The sequence below is a fragment of the Haematobia irritans genome, chromosome 3, assembly GCF_050003625.1.
Source record: "Haematobia irritans isolate KBUSLIRL chromosome 3, ASM5000362v1, whole genome shotgun sequence".
Classification (NCBI taxonomy): Eukaryota; Metazoa; Arthropoda; class Insecta; order Diptera; family Muscidae; genus Haematobia; species Haematobia irritans.
Genome location: NC_134399.1, coordinates 119,338,213 through 119,354,915, shown reverse-complemented (window position 1 = coordinate 119,354,915; position 16,703 = coordinate 119,338,213). Strand labels below are relative to the sequence as shown.

At 33.9% G+C, this 16,703-nt stretch overlaps 1 protein-coding gene across 1 annotated transcript; it reads left to right on the top strand.

Annotated features, from left to right (window-relative positions):
• The first annotated feature begins 4,508 nt into the window (after nucleotides 1-4,508).
• LOC142231158 (uncharacterized) lies at nucleotides 4,509-8,484 on the top strand. Its single transcript, XM_075301776.1, has 4 exons — nucleotides 4,509-4,755; nucleotides 4,945-5,159; nucleotides 5,632-8,168; nucleotides 8,328-8,484. Exons 1-4 carry the CDS (start codon nucleotides 4,509-4,511, stop codon nucleotides 8,482-8,484), a joined length of 3,156 nt encoding a protein of 1,051 aa, XP_075157891.1.
• Nucleotides 8,485-16,703: the final 8,219 nt, after the last annotated feature.

Below are 16,703 nucleotides of genomic sequence, written 5' to 3'. Positions count from 1 at the left end.
TCAAATAAAAATCGATTACAAAATTTAATTGGAAAATTTAATTCACCCTTATTCCTGCAGTCGCCCTCGCCATCGCTTTTTGTCGCTTTTCGTCAGTCGCCACTAATTGGTATTCCGTTCGTCGATATATTCTGCTATCGAAGAAAATCGGTATTCCTGGTGTCGCTTTTTGTTGCCAACATCGTCGCTTTTTGTCGCTTTTAAATTTACCAGCGACGAGTTTAGTGTTTAATTTTTGAAGAAGTTTTTTAGACTTTATTAATCGAACAATTGAAAAATAAATGTAAAAAATGGAAATTGGTAAGAGGTAAAGTGACTAATCTTCAACAATTACAAAAAAAAAATGGGCAAAAATCAGTATATATAGCAGTTATGGTCATCACATTCAAATCATAGAAAAGAACACTGTACAATGAAAGTAAACGTGTTGATTTTCAATTCCATTTATTTTTAATAGAAATCTTTCAAGGCCAATGTATTTTATTTAGCACCAAACTTAGGTAACGATTGTGTTGAACTTTGAATGATCCTTGGACACATAATGTCAACGTCGTTCCAATTGTATATGCCGGATGTTGTTATTGTCCTAATGTAGATATCTAAATCATTTCCCGAGACAAATTTATCATTTATTTTGATTTTCCAAGTCAACATTGGATTACAACCAAACAGCATTTTAAACGCAAATAATTGAAATTCAGTTTTGCACATCAGCTGATTGTTTTCTTTCACGATGATCCTTGTGCCATTGATCTCAGCGTCGTCGCCATTTTTTTAGTTTTGGAATCTTTAACTGTCCTGAATATATATCTTGATTTTCCGACTTAGAATTGCGTCATAAAGTGAGTATTAAGTTCGAGTTTAGCCGCTAAAATCGATAAAGTGAAAACTAAATCAGTAAGAAGAAGGCATAAAATTATAAATATTTGTTGAAAATTTTATTATAACTTGATGGGGAAAAGCCCAACGCAAATTTTCACAAAGTTTGTATTCCTTAAAGTGGATTATAAAGGGTGATTCTTTTGAGGTTAGGATTTTCATGCATTAGTATTTGACAGATCACGTGGGATTTCAGACATGGTGTCAAAGAGAAAGATGCTCAGTATGCTTTGACATTTCATCATGAATAGACTTACGATCTGCCACAACGTCGAATTTTCAGTGAATGGGCCCTAGAAAAGTTGGCAGAAAATCCGCTTTTTTATCGACAAATTTTGTTCAGCGATGAGGCTCATTTCTGGTTGAATGGCTACGTAAATAAGCAAAATTGCCGCATTTGGAGTGAAGAGCAACCAGAAGCCGTTCAAGAACTGCCCATGCATCCCGAAAAATGCACTGTTTGGTGTGGTTTGTACGCTGGTGGAATCATTGGACCGTATTTTTTCAAAGATGCTGTTGGACGCAACGTTACGGTGAATGGCGATCGCTATCGTTCGATGCTAACAAACTTTTTGTTGCCAAAAATGGAAGAACTGAACTTGGTTGACATGTGGTTTCAACAAGATGGCGCTACATGCCACACAGCTCGCGATTCTATGGCCATTTTGAGGGAAAACTTCGGAGAACAATTCATCTCAAGAAATGGACCGGTAAGTTGGCCACCAAGATCATGCGATTTGACGCCTTTAGACTATTTTTTGTGGGGCTACGTCAAGTCTAAAGTCCACAGAAATAAGCCAGCAACTATTCCAGCTTTGGAAGACAACATTTCCGAAGAAATTCGGGCTATTCCGGCCGAAATGCTCGAAAAAGTTGCCCAAAATTGGACTTTCCGAATGGACCACCTAAGACGCAGCCGCGGTCAACATTTAAATGAAATTATCTTCAAAAAGTAAATGTCATGGACCAATCTAACGTTTCAAATAAAGAACCGATGAGATTTTGCAAATTTTATGCGTTTTTTTTTAAAAAAAAGTTATCAAGCTCTTAACAAATCACCCTTTAAAAGAAAAGTAATCGTGAAAAAATGACGATTTTAGCGGCTAAACACGAACTTAATACCCACCTATAAATAAAAATATTTTAAACCAAAAAAATTAAAATTTTTTTTGCGCATCAGCTGATTGTTTTCTAGTGATATCGGCCTTTTATTACCGAGTATTGTAATTGGTACAAAAAGTAATCGTCGTCGTCGCCATCGCCACTTCGCAGGAATACCAAAAGACGACAAAAAGCGACGGCGAGAGCGAGGGCGACTTCAGGAATAAGTGTGATTATCAATTTCGTGAAATTTTAACGATATTAAGAATTTTTTTTTATCAGTTAAATCTTTAAAATTCTAATATATCTATATATAATAAAGACTTTAGCACGCGGCTTAGTTTTGGCACAGTGGGCCCGTTGTAAAAATGTGTTGAACATTTGCTTTTCAAATTTGCGCTTTTCGCATATACTTTTCTAATGAAGACTTTTGTGATTATCAAAATTGAGCTCAGGCCCTTTCCAATGAACCTAGTCTCTATACCGCACGCGGCTTAGATTTGACACAGTGGCCCCATAGTAAAACATTTTTGAAAAAGTATTTTCCAATTTGCGCTTTTCACAAATACTTTTCTAATGAAGACTTTTGTGCTTATGAAAGCTGAGCTTAAGCTCTTTCCAATGAACCTTGTCTCTAAACGGCACGCGGCTTAGTTTTTTTACATAGCAAGCCATATTCTTCCACAGGCACAACTTTAAAAGCACTTCCCGAAGATGCACTCCCAATGATGTTCTTTATTTTAACTACCCAGGAAGTTATAACTTGGTTTTTTTTTCATACTTTTAATGGGTAATTTTAACTTTGTTTGTTTGAAATAGGTTAAAAACAGAGTAAGAATTCATAAAATGGTACAGATCATTTACATTTTTTCAAAAAAATGCAAAATCTAATCTGAAAAAATTGTGCATTTTTGAAAACATTTGAAGTTAAACGTTTCAGACAGGCGTTAGAATCCATTAAAAATTATAAAAATTATTTATTTGGCAAAATATCACAGAATTTTTTAATTTACATCCAAAACATTGAATTCGGATGACCCCTAAAGAAGTGATGCAAATTCAGTGCAATGGCTGTTGAAATGGAGGACTTCCATCCTATGACAAGCCCATGTTAAATTCATCGCTTCTACGTCAATTTTGCACCACTTCCGGATCCAAAAAGAACATTTTTTTGCTATTGAATTTGGAAAAAATCGGATCAAATTTAGATATAGCTCCCATATATATGTATCGCCCGATGTCTGCAAATGGGCTCATATTGAGCTTCAACAACACCATCTAGTCCAATGGAACGTCCAATCACCTTGATGACTCCTTCATTATAAAGGGTGATTCTTTTGAGGTTAGGATTTTCATGCATTAGTATTTGACAGATCACGTGGGATTTCAGACATGGTGTCAAAGAGAAAGATGCTCAGTATGCTTTGACATTTCATCATGAATAGACTTACTAACGAGCAACGCTTGCAAATCATTGAATTTTATTACCAAAATCAGTGGCAGAAAATCCGCTTTTTTATCGACAAATTTTGTTCAGCGATGAGGCTCATTTCTGGTTGAATGGCTACGTAAATAAGCAAAATTGCCGCATTTGGAGTGCAGAGCAACCAGAAGCCGTTCAAGAACTGCCCATGCATCCCGAAAAATGCACTGTTTGGTGTGGTTTGTACGCTGGTGGAATCATTGGACCGTATTTTTTCAAAGATGCTGTTGGACGCAACGTTACGGTGAATGGCGATCGCTATCGTTCGATGCTAACAAACTTTTTGTTGCCAAAAATGGAAGAACTGAACTTGGTTGACATGTGGTTTCAACAAGATGGCGCTACATGCCACACAGCTCGCGATTCTATGGCCATTTTGAGGGAAAACTTCGGAGAACAATTCATCTCAAGAAATGGACCGGTAAGTTGGCCACCAAGATCATGCGATTTGACGCCTTTAGACTATTTTTTGTGGGGCTACGTCAAGTCTAAAGTCTACAGAAATAAGCCAGCAACTATTCCAGCTTTGGAAGACAACATTTCCGAAGAAATTCGGGCTATTCCGGCCGAAATGCTCGAAAAAGTTGCCCAAAATTGGACTTTCCGAATGGACCACCTAAGACGCAGCCGCGGTCAACATTTAAATGAAATTATCTTCAAAAAGTAAATGTCATGGACCAATCTAACGTTTCAAATAAAGAACCGATGAGATTTTGCAAATTTTATGCGTTTTTTTTTTAAAAAAAGTTATAAAGCTCTTAACAAATCACCCTTTACAAATGGGAAATGAGTCCTTGACGATTGATAATAAAATGTAATGGAGTATGAACAGTTCTTGAGGATCTTTGCGCCTCGTCATAATAATGGTGCTTATTTTTATAACATGCAGGAAGCTAAGTTGGCAACCCTACTGATCGGACGTGTTTTTCAACTGTGTTCTCATCGCCTCTAACAATTATTTGAATTTTTCATTGAAACGTTAACGTTTAATCATTGAGACTTTTTAAAATTCAAGTATAAGTTCCTGTGCTCAAACAGAAATAAAATGCCCAAAAGAACTGTTCGTAGTAGTTTGGTAAAAACGAAAATAAATTGTCTCAAGTGCAAGAAAGTTATTAAAGAAGAAACGCAAAATTACATAAAATGTGATAAGTGCGAGAAAACATTTCACCTCAGCTGCACTGATTTAACGAAGAGAGAGTTTGAGATGTTAATTGATAACGAGAGTGAGACATTTGAGTGCGAATATTGCAGAGAGGAAGAGGATGATGACAGTGAAAGAGAGAAAGAGAGTGACATAAAGAATGAATTGAAAACAATAAAAACTGAGTTAAAGCAATTGAAAAAACTTGATAAACTAGATCAGCTGTCTGAGTCAATAATATATATGTCAGAAAAATTTGATGAAATCATGAAAGACGTGAATGAAAACAAAAAGAAAATATCACAGCTGGAAAAACAAAACAAACAATTGAAAACAGAAAACAAAGCTTTAAAAGATTCAGTAAAGGATTTAAATAATTATCGAGTTAGAAATGATTGTTTAATTAGTGGAATGAAAATCGGTAGCGATGAAAATCCGAGGAGTGCTGTAATGAATCTATCGAAAACTATTGGTGTAAATCTGGAGAAAAATGCTATTGAAGATGTTTACGTTATTGGAAATAAGAGACAAAATGAAAAGAAAACTATTGTGGTGAAATTTACTACTAAAGCAGAAAAGGAAAAAATAATGGAAGCAAAAAATAAACTTAAAGAAGATGAGAAAACAAAAAATGTATATATAAATGACTTTTTGAGCAAAGAAAATATGAATTTGTTACATCATGCAAAAACATTGAAAACGATTGGTTACCAACAAATTTATTCTCGCAACGGGAGAGTATATTGTAAAAAAACTAATATTTCAAGACCTCAATTATTAAGATGTGAAGATGACGTTGACACAATGCTTTTGAACGCTACTACAAATAGGCATTGGAAGAGAAGATCTGAGGTGATGGCAAGAGGTGCGGAGACAGAAGATCGGGAGAATGGCGAGGAAGATGATGATTATTTAACATCATGATTTTCTGTTTAAATATATTATTTTGAATTAAATTTTCTATTTTTTGATATTAATGTTAAATAAAAATAAATATTTTAAAAGTTTTCAATCTTTCCAAAAGAATATTTGTAATTTAAAGCAATCTTATTTCACAATAGTAAGTTTGAATAGCAGAAGCGTTTCATCTATTAATAAATTCAATCGTTTGAAAGGATTACTATCGAGTATCCCTATTTTACCGGATATAATAGCAATTCAAGAGACTTGGTTTCAAAATGCAATCACTCAAATTTATTCGATTCCTGGTTATAAGGTAGTTCATTGTTGTAGAGAAGATGGGTATGGAGGAACATCGGTTTATGTAAGGGATAAATGGGTATATACTGTAGATTATTGCAAAAGTGAATCGTTTTTGGATATTATTGCTATTTCCTTATTAAACTTTAAAGTTAATGCAAGACCAATGAAATTTTTAACTTTTTATCGTTCTCAGAAATGTTCTGTTGAACAATTTAAGTTTACACTGGAATCAATGTTGAATGATCACGCTGGAAGTCCAATAGTTTTGGTTGGAGATACTAATATAGATCGTTATCACAGCTCTTATTATAACGAAATGCTGGATCTCTTTCAGAGTTTTGGATGTGAGAATGCTCATGAGATGGTTACAAGACCTTTAAGTAATACTTGCATTGATCATGTGTTTTCCAATTTTGTAGAGAGAGTCGATGTTGACTCTGTGGAATGTGATATTTCAGACCATAATTTAGTTTTTTGCAAGATAAAAAGTAAGATTATGAGAAATGATTTTGTGGAGGTAATGAAAACTAAGTGTGACTACCAAAAGGCCAAACGTTACTTATCAGATGAGTTGTCTCCTGACTTTGGTTCACTGAATGTACAGGATCAGACAGACAGATTAACATCTTGTATACAAGGTGCTATTGCATATTCAACAACAGTCAGTAAAACTTTGAAACATGCTAGGTTTATGATGACCCCATGGATAAATGTAAATTTACAGCATTTGATAACGATTAAGTTTAAATTGCTGAAGAGGAGAAAGAAGGAAAGAGGAAATGAGGCGATACAGGATTCCTTAAAGAGGATTAGTAGAATAATTAGTATTGCCAACAAGAGAAGTAGAGAGGCGTATTATGCAGAGAATATTGACAGGGCAGCAAATGATCCCAAAAGGGGATGGAATTTTATTAATGAGGTTCTAGGGAAAAAGGGGCATAAAGAACTAGAACTTAAAGACGTACAAGGAAGAAGGATTTCAAATAACTTGGATAAGGCGAATGCACTCAATACATACTTTTTAGATTCTGTAATGAGTTTGAGGCGAGGAATTTTAGTTGATCCTGGGGATAACATTAATATTTTCCATACATTGTCAGGTGATATAGATTCCGTATTTTCCATTGAACAAGTCGATAACAACTGTATTATGGAAGTTATAGAGAATCTGAAGGCAGGTAAGAGTCCAGGACATGACGGCATTTCTTCCATATTCCTCAAAGAATGCAGTGAAATAGTTTCACCTTTCTTAGCAAAAATTTTCAATGGGATGATCAGTTTATCGATATATCCAGACATTTTGAAATTACATAGAATTGTTCCTATACCCAAAATAGTGAATGCTAGTGACGTATCTAACTTCAGACCAGTGGCCGTATTGTCAACAATAGACAAGATTTTTGAAAAGATTATCTATGATAAATTATATACATACTGTGAATCGAATAATTTGCTTTATGAGAATCAATATGGATTTAGGCGTGGATGCGGAACAGAGGAAGCTGTGTTAAATGTAATTAAGTTTATTTGTAGTGGTTTAGACGGGGGATTCAATGGAGTTGCTGGAGTATTTTTTGATTTTTCAAAGGCATTTGATCTTGTCGATCACCAATTATTGCTGGAAAAAATGCATATCTATGGGATTCGAGGGAAAGAGTTTTTATTATTTAGAAGTTTTTTGGAGAATAGGAAACAGTACGTTGATGTCAGTAAATCGAAAAGTTTTGTGGGGCCCGTAGTGCACGGAGTTCCACAGGGGAGTTGTTTGGGTCCATTATTGTTTTCCATTTTTATTAATGATATCCGGAATCTCCAGCTTAGCGGAAAATTATTTATGTTCGCTGATGACATTTGCTTGTTCTATCCCTATAAATATGACATCGCTCTGCGTGCAAACATAGAAAGGGATTCTGCATTACTCTGTGAGTTTGCACGAGTAAACAGACTAGTTCTGAACGCTGATAAAACAAAACTTATTCGATTTCGACCAAATCCTTCAGTTAACAACGATTTCAGTGTCTATATTGATGGAAAATCAATACATGAATGTATAAGCGTAACATATCTAGGCGTGATGTTACAAAATAATTTAGCATGGGATTGTCATATACGCAGTTTAAAAAGGAAAATAGCTCCCGCAATTGGATTTCTCTACAAGATGAAAAACAAATTAAACACAAAGACAAAATTAACAATATTTTCCTGTTTAATACAATCGCATTTAAATTATATGGTTACATCATATGCATACAATAAAAATAATAGTGAGCTAAGATCACTTCAATCTATGCAAAATAAAGCTTTGAAAGTTGTTTTTAATCTACCTCCAAATTTCTCAACCTTGTCGCTATTTGAAGAGTTTGCAAAAAATATTTTACCAATCAATGGTTTATATAAATATAATATTTTAAAGTATGTTTTCAAGTGTAATTACAACATTGGTTACCATACAATAAAGTTCTATACGAATCAAACAAATTTTAATACAAGGAATAGAATGAATTTGCGTTTGCCCAGGTGTAGATTCGAAAAAACAAAGCAACGGATTGATTATATAGGTGGCTTAACTTACAATAATATTCCACTCGAATTGAAATCCATTCAACGTATATCGAGATTTAAGGAAATGAGCAAATACTATCTTTGCAATAGCTTTGAATCGCTTCTGCTATAATTGTAATATTTATAATATTGTAATTTGAAACAAATATTAAACCATATATGAATGAACCTTTTAAATAGGTATAATTTTTGTTTTTAATATTGTATAAATAATTGGCCAACTAGTCCCATTAATGCCTTATGGCGCGGGACAGACTTGTATTGTATTAAAGTTGAATTCTTGAATAAAATAATAATAAAAAAAAAAAAAAAAAAAAAAAAGTTAGCATCGCAGAAAAAACTACCTATACTTAACCTGTCTGTATTGCAATAAAATAACTCCTCACTGCTTCAAAATACGCTGTAAAATTATACCTTCCCATGAATACTGAACAGGTGCACTAGACGCACTGTCAGTATTATGCACCTGTGGGAAAGATATTTGGCAACAACTGGAGCTTTGGAAAAAACTAATAGAAATAGCAGAATTCAAATTTGTTCGGGATCGGATACGGTGTACTCTATTTGATAGAATACTTGTTCTTAATATTAGCAAATAAACTCGTATCTTAATTTACTACAATTCAATTTCATTGTATTTCAATTCTAGGTTAGGTTAGGTTTAGAGGCAGCCCTAAATTTCAGGCTCACTTAGACTATTCGGCCCATTGTGATACCACAGTGGTGAACTTCTACCATATAACCTCTAAATATGTTATTATGACTTTCGGTTTCCGAAAATGTACAGTCTTTGATAGAATTCCCACAAGAAACCTGTTATTGGGTATAAGTTTGAAAATCTTTATAATAAATGATCGTCAATATTTGAAATATTATTATATTCTTTATTTACATATTTTCTACTGTTTTTAAGGAGATTTTTTGAAACAATGTAATATTCATGACAGGATCATCCATTTCGTACCGGGCAATTTACTTTCAAAAGCATGATATTGGATTTAAGAAGCATGGTTTATATTTTGGTGGTTTGTCCTTTTGGTCTTTATTATCCTGCATTAAAATAAGTCGTTGATCATTTGAATGAATAATTTAGTTTCAATCTTTAACTTACCTCTTTTGAGTTGTCTTCTGGTCGACCTTCAATCGGAGTCATGAAAGAAGATAGCGCAATGAAAGCGATGACGAAGAAAGTAAAAAATTGTAAAATGTTCATGTTTGAGTTCTGGAATGTAAAAATATAAAAAAATGAGATCAGTACTTTGTGAAAATAAAGGAATTTTGTTATGGGCCAAAATCGACCTAAGATTGTAATCACTGTATTAAAGAGATTTTAGTCCTATCTTACCTAATTCTTTAACTTCAGTTAGAGTTGTGAAAGATACCGGAATAGTAGTGATGATAACTAAAGTGAACTCTGTTTATATATGATATTAGAAATGGAAAAAAGGAAAGAAAAAAAAAATTAAAATAAAATCTAAACGTGACTTCCATTATAATGACCTCTAGCTAAAAAATGCATTATTCAATTGTTTAATAATTTATATAATTGTTTTGGTTTCAGGTCTTCGTAAATATCCTCATTTGAAAGTCTATGTTAAATATTAAAAGTCAGCATCGACTGACATTTAGTAGTCTTCCGATTCCAATAATCAGCTTTTAATGATTATCATATTTTTCAAAATAATCTACTTTTCACTGTTAGATTTTTCAAAATTTCAGAAAGCCGATCTTTCGAGTTTTCAACATTTTCCAAATGTGGAAGCATTTCTCCAATTGCCTTAGATCTTTTGACAAGTGGAAGCTTTCAACATTCACTAATCGTACATGGTGGTCCAGAGTTTTGTTTGACATATGAAAGAGGCTTGCAAACTAAAATAAACCTTTAATTTTTCAATTAAAGCTTTATTATTTATTAGTGTATAAAAATTATTTTGACTGACGGTTGCTTATGATTCTTATTTTATCACACAATTAGATCACACCGCTATGCTTCTTGAAGTTTTGTAGAAAATTTATAACCCATCCAAAACATTTATAACACAAGTACCAACAAGTTCTATGCCGCATGTATTTGATATTTGTTGTGTTTGCTTTGGGATCGATTGGCTTTTGATGTGTTTAAATTTCAGGCCATACCGCCATCGAATGAGGGTTTTGTTAGGTTTGTTCGGCGAAGCGCTGATGTTCTACATGTGCCATAAAAATCCAAGCCATTTGAAATCGCTTTCAAGCATATTTGTGCAGACCTTTAATACATATCTATGATTAATAACACTTCCGGAGTCGAACTAGCTCATGGTAGTCACCGTGGTGCAATGGTTAGCATGCCCACCTTGCATATATAAGGTCTTGGTTTCGATTCCTGCTTCGACCGAACACCAAAAAGGTTTTCAGCAGCCGATTATCCCACCTCAGTAATGCTGGTGATATTTCTGAGTGTTTCAAAGCTTCTCTAAGTGGTTTCGTTGCAATGTGGAACGCCGTTCGGACTCGGCTGTAAAAAGGAGGTCCCTTGTCATTGAGCTTAACATGGAATCGGGCAGCACTCAGTGATAAGAGAGAAGTTCACCGTTGTGGTATCACAATGGACTGTGATGAAGTGAGCCTGAAATATCGGGCCGCCACTATACGTAAACAAACCTAACATACATGGTGGTCCAGAAGCGTTATGTTTTCATGGTATGGTACGGTAATTGATTGATCGCAATCTCTTAAATATCTCTCTTGCCTGTGCACTTTTTATATGGTTCTTTGCCAAGCTAGGATGATCGCTCCCAAGCTCGACTATGACCAATTTTTGTTTAACTTTTATATTCAAAATATTTTTATTATATGTAATTTTTTTATTAACAATAATTCGAAATAAAAATAACATATTTACTAATTCTATATGGCGAAAACGATATAAACAACAAGGAAAAATGTTTTACGATTGCAATTTACCAATCGAAAAAAATTTCGATCAATAAAACTCGATATCGACTCCCGTGATCCGAAAAAATTGGATTTCGATCAAAAATGCTCGATATCGAATGCTGTGATTAGTCCCCTGATCCAATGGAACGTCCCATCACCTTAATGGCTCCTTTATTCAACGAATGGAAAACGAGACCTTGACGATTAATAATAAAATGTAATGGTGTATGAGTAGTTCTGCCGTTCAAGTTCTCCTATCAGTGCTTACCACCATCACCAATAAGAGTTTATCTTTGAACCTCAACCTCGTACACGAAATGGCTTCTACTAATATAGGACTCTTGGGCTACCTAAAGGAGAGAACAACATGGTTTATGATGTCAGGATCTTTGGGCCTTGTCATATTAATGGTGTTTATTTTTATAACTTGGAGGAAGTTAACATCGCAGAAAAAAACTACATGTCTGTATTGCAATAAAATAACTCCTCACTGTTTCATAATACCTTCCAATGGATACTGAACATGCACCAGACGCACTGTCAGCATTATGCACCTGTGGGAAAGATATTTGGCAACAAGAGTTTTGGAGACAACTAATGGAAATAGCAGAATTCAGAGATGTTGGGAATCGGATACGGGGTAGTCTTATTGATAGAACACTTGTTTTTAATATTAGTAAATAAACTCGTATCTTAATTTACTACAATTCAATTTCATTGTATTTCAAATCTAGGTTAGGTTAGGTTTAGAGGCAGCCCTATATTTCAGGCTAACTTAGACTATTCGGCCCATTGTGATACCACAGTGGTGAACTTCTACCATATTACCTCTAAATATGTTATGACTTTCGGTTTCCGAAAATGTACAGTCTTTGATAGAATTTCCACAAGAAACCTGTTATTGGGTATAAGTTTGAAAATCTTTATAATAAATGATCGTCAATATTTGAAATATTATTATATTCTTTATTTACATATTTTCTACTGTTTTTAAGGAGATTTTTTGAAACAATGTAAAATTCATGACAGGATCATCCATTTCGTACCGGGCAATTTACTTTCAAAAGCATGATATTGGATTTAAGAAGCATGGTTTATATTTTGGTTGTTTGTCCTTTTGGTCTTTATTATCCTGCATTAAAATAAGTTGTTGATCATTTGAATGAATAATTTAGTTTCAATCTTTAACTTACCTCTTTGGAGTTGTCTTCTGGTCGACCTTCAATCGGAGTCATGAAAGAAGATAGCGCAATGAAAGCGATGACGAAGAAAGTAAAAAATTGTAAAATGTTCATGTTTGAGTTCTGGAATGTAAAAATATAAAAAAATGAGATCAGTACTTTGTGAAAATCAATTGATGCGAAATTATTCTTTGGATTATTTCATGTTGTCCAAAAATAATCCGCCTAAAGGAATTTTGTTATGGGCCAAAATCGACCTAAGATTGTAATCACTGTATTAAAGAGATTTTAATCCTATCTTACCTAATTCTTTAACTTCAGTTAGAGTTGTGAAAGATACCGGAATAGTAGTGATGATAACTAAAGTGAACTCTGTTTATATATGATATTAGAAATGGAAAAAAGAAAAACAAATTAAAATAAAATCCAAACGTGACTTCCATTATAATGACCTCTAGCTAAAAAATGCATTATTCAATTGTTTAATAATTTATATAATTGTTTTGGTTTCAGGTCTTCGTAAATATCCTCATTTGAAAGTCTATGTTAAATATTAAAAGTCAGCATCGACTGACATTTAGTAGTCTTCCGATTCCAATAATCAGCTTTTAATGATTATCATATTTTTCAAAATAATCTACTTTTCACTGTTAGATTTTTCAAAATTTCAGAAAGCCGATCTTTCAAGTTTTCAACATTTTCCAAATGTGGAAGCATTTCTCCAATTGTCTTAGATATTTTGACAAGTGGAAGCTTTCAACATTCACTAATCGTACATGGTGGTCCAGAGTTTTATTTGACATATGAAAGAGGCTTGCAAACTAAAATAAACCTTTAATTTTTCAATTAAACCTTTATTATTTATTATTGGAAAAAAAAATTATTTTGACTGACAGTTGCTTATGATTCTTTTTTTTCACACAATTAGATCACACCGCTATGCTTCTTGAAGTTTTGTAGAAAATGTATAACCCATCCAAAACATATATAACACAAGTACCAACAAGTTCTATGCCGCATGTATTTGATATTTGTTGTGTTTGCTTTGGGATCGATTGGCTTTTGATGTGTTTAAATTTTCAGGCCATACCGCCATCGAATGAGGGTTTTGTTAGGTTTGTTCGGCGAAGCGCTGATGTTCTACATGTTCCATAAAAATCCAAGCCATTTGAAATCGCTTTCAAGCATATTTGTGCAGACCTTTAATACATATCTATGATTAATAACACTTCCGGAGTCGAACTAGCTCATGGTAGTCCCCGTGGTGCAATGGTTAGCATGCCCACCTTGCATATATAAGGTCTTGGTTTCGATTCCTGCTTCGACCGAACACCAAAAAGTGGAACGCCGTTCGGACTCGGCTATAAAAAGGAGGTCCCTTGTCATTGAGCTTAACATGGAATCGGGCAGCACTCAATGATAAAAGAGAAGTTCACCGCTGTGGTATCAGAATGGACTGTGATGAAGTGAGCCTGAAATATCGGGCTGCCACTATACGTAAACTAACCTAACATACACGGTAGTCCAGAAGCGTTATGTTTTCATGGTATGGTACGGTAATTGATTGATCGCAATCTCTTAAATATCTCTCTTGCCTGTGCACTTTTTATATGGTTCTTTGCCAAGCTAGGATGATCGCTCGACTATGACCAATTTTTGTTTAACTTTTATATTCAAAATATTTTTATTATATGTAATTTTTTTATTAGCAATAATTCGAAATAAAAATAACATATTTACTAATTCTATATGGCGAAAACGATATAAACAACAAGGAAAATTGTTTTACGATTGCAATTTACCAATCGAAAAAAATTTCGATCAATAAAACTCGATATCGACTCCCGTGATCCGAAAAAATTGGATTTCGATCAAAAATGCTCGATATCGAATGCTGTGATTAGCCACCTGATCCAATGGAACGTCCCATCACCTTAATGGCTCCTCTATTCTACGAATTTTCCATTCGAGACCGATGGTGTATGAGCAGTTCTGCCGTTCAAGTTCTCCTATCAGTGCTTACCACCATCACCAATAAGAGTTTATCTTTGAACTTCAACCTCGTACACGAAATGGCTTCTACTAATATAGAACTCTTGGGCTACCTAAAGGAGAGAACAACATGGTTTATGATGTCAGGATCTTTGGGCCTTGTCATATTAATGGTGTTTATTTTATATCTTGGAGGAAGTTAACATCGCAGAAAAAACTACCTGTCTGTATTGCAATAAAATAACTCCTCACTGCTTCATAATACCTTCCAATGAATACTGAACATGCACCAGACGCACTGTCAGCATTATGCACCTGTGGGAAAGATATTTGGCAACAACTGCAGATTTGGAGACAACTAATGGAAATGTCAGAATTCAGAGATGTTCGGAATCGGATACGGGGTAGTCTTATTGATAGAATACTTGTTTTTAATATTAGTAAATAAACTCGTATCTTAATTTACTACAATTCAATTTCATTGTATTTCAAATCTAGGTTAGGTTAGGTTTAGAGGCAGCCCTAAATTTCAGGCTAACTTAGACTATTCGGCCCATTGTGATACCACAGTGGTGAACTTCTAATATATTACCTCTAAATATGTTATTATGACTTTCGGTTTCCGAAAATGTACAGTCTTTGATAGAATTTCCACAAGAAACCTGTTATTGGGTATAAATTTGAAAATCTTTATAATAAATTATCGTCAATATTTGAAATATTATTATATTCTTTATTTATATATTTTCTACTGTGTTTGAGGAGATGTAAAATGTAAAATTCATGACAGGATCATCCATTTCGTACCGGGCAATTTACTTTCAAAAGCATGATATTGGATTTAAGAAGCATGGTTTATATTTTGGTTGTTTGTCCTTTTGGTCTTTATTATCCTGCATTAAAATAAGTCGTTGATCATTTGAATGAATAATTTAGTTTCAATCTTTAACTTACCTCTTTTGAGTTGTCTTCTGGTCGACCTTCAATCGGAGTCATGAAAGAAGATAGCGCAATGAAAGCGATGACGAAGAAAGTAAAAAATTGCAAAATGTTCATGTTTGAGTTCTGGAATGTAAAAATATAAAAAAAAATGAGATCAGTACTTTGTGAAAATCAAGTGATGTCGAAAAATAATCCGCCTAAAGGAATTTTGTTATGGGCCAAAATCGACCTAAGATTGTAATCACTGTATTAAAGTGATTTTAGTCCTATCTTACCTAATTCTTTAACTTCAGTTAGAGCCGTGAAAGATACCGGAATAGTAGTGATGATAACTAAAGTGAACTCTGTTTATATATGATATTAGAAATGAAAAAAAAAGAAACGAGAAATAAAATCTAAACGTGACTTCCATTATAATGACCTGTAGCAAAAAATGCATTATTCAATTGGTTTCACGTCTTCGTAAATATCCTCATTAGAAAGTCTAATTATTAAAAGTCAGCATCGACTGACATTTAGTAGTCGTCCGATTCCAATAATCAGCTTTTAATGATTATCATATTTTTCAAAATCATATACTTTTCACTGTTAGATTTTTCAAAATTTCACAAAGCCGACCTGTCGAGTTTTCAACATTTTCCCAATGTGGGAGCATTTCTCCAATTGTCTTAGATCTTTTGACAAGTTGAAGCTTTCAACATTCACTAATCGTACATTGTGGTCCAGATCCACAATCTCTTGGATATCGCTTGTGCCTGTTCACAATTTTTCATATGGTTCTTTGCCATACTGGGATGCTCGCTCACGAACTCGACTATAACCAATTTCTTTTAATCGTTTATTAGAGTTATAGTAGTCCTAAATATTTATTATCGCCCATGTTCAGATAGTAATTTCAATTCCTTTCCCCCAATATTCATGAAAAATCCACGGTCGTGAAAATTTCGTGTTCTAAGTTCCACTGGTTTTTTTGCAACTTTTCCATAATCAGCTGGGTTGCACAAAACAGCAAAACAGTCATTAGGGTTTAAATCGAAATAAGTGAAATCATTATTATTAGAGGTCTGCACAATTCCATTTGTATATGCAGAGTACACGTGTACTTGCTACCTGAGTCGCAAAATAATTGGTACAGATTTTGATGAACATCATAAGCTACGAGTAGAGTGATCAAAACCGGTCGGTGAAACCGGTGGACCGGTTTTTCGTTTTGCACCAATTGTCGGTTTTGTATAAAATGCCATCTTCGGTGGACCGGTAGAACCGATGTTTTTAATATCATAAAATTTTTTTTATGATA

Bases quoted from the DNA above. Each gene is read 5' to 3' on its own strand.
- LOC142231158 (XM_075301776.1), top strand. From the start codon at position 4,509: ATGCCCAAAAGAACTGTTCGTAGTAGTTTGGTAAAAACGAAAATAAAT. The intron at 5,160-5,631 runs GTGAAATTTACT...TCTTTCCAAAAG, and splicing joins ATGAAAAGAAAACTATTGTG to AATATTTGTAATTTAAAGCA. The intron at 8,169-8,327 runs GTTTGCAAAAAA...GCGTTTGCCCAG, and splicing joins ACCTTGTCGCTATTTGAAGA to GTGTAGATTCGAAAAAACAA.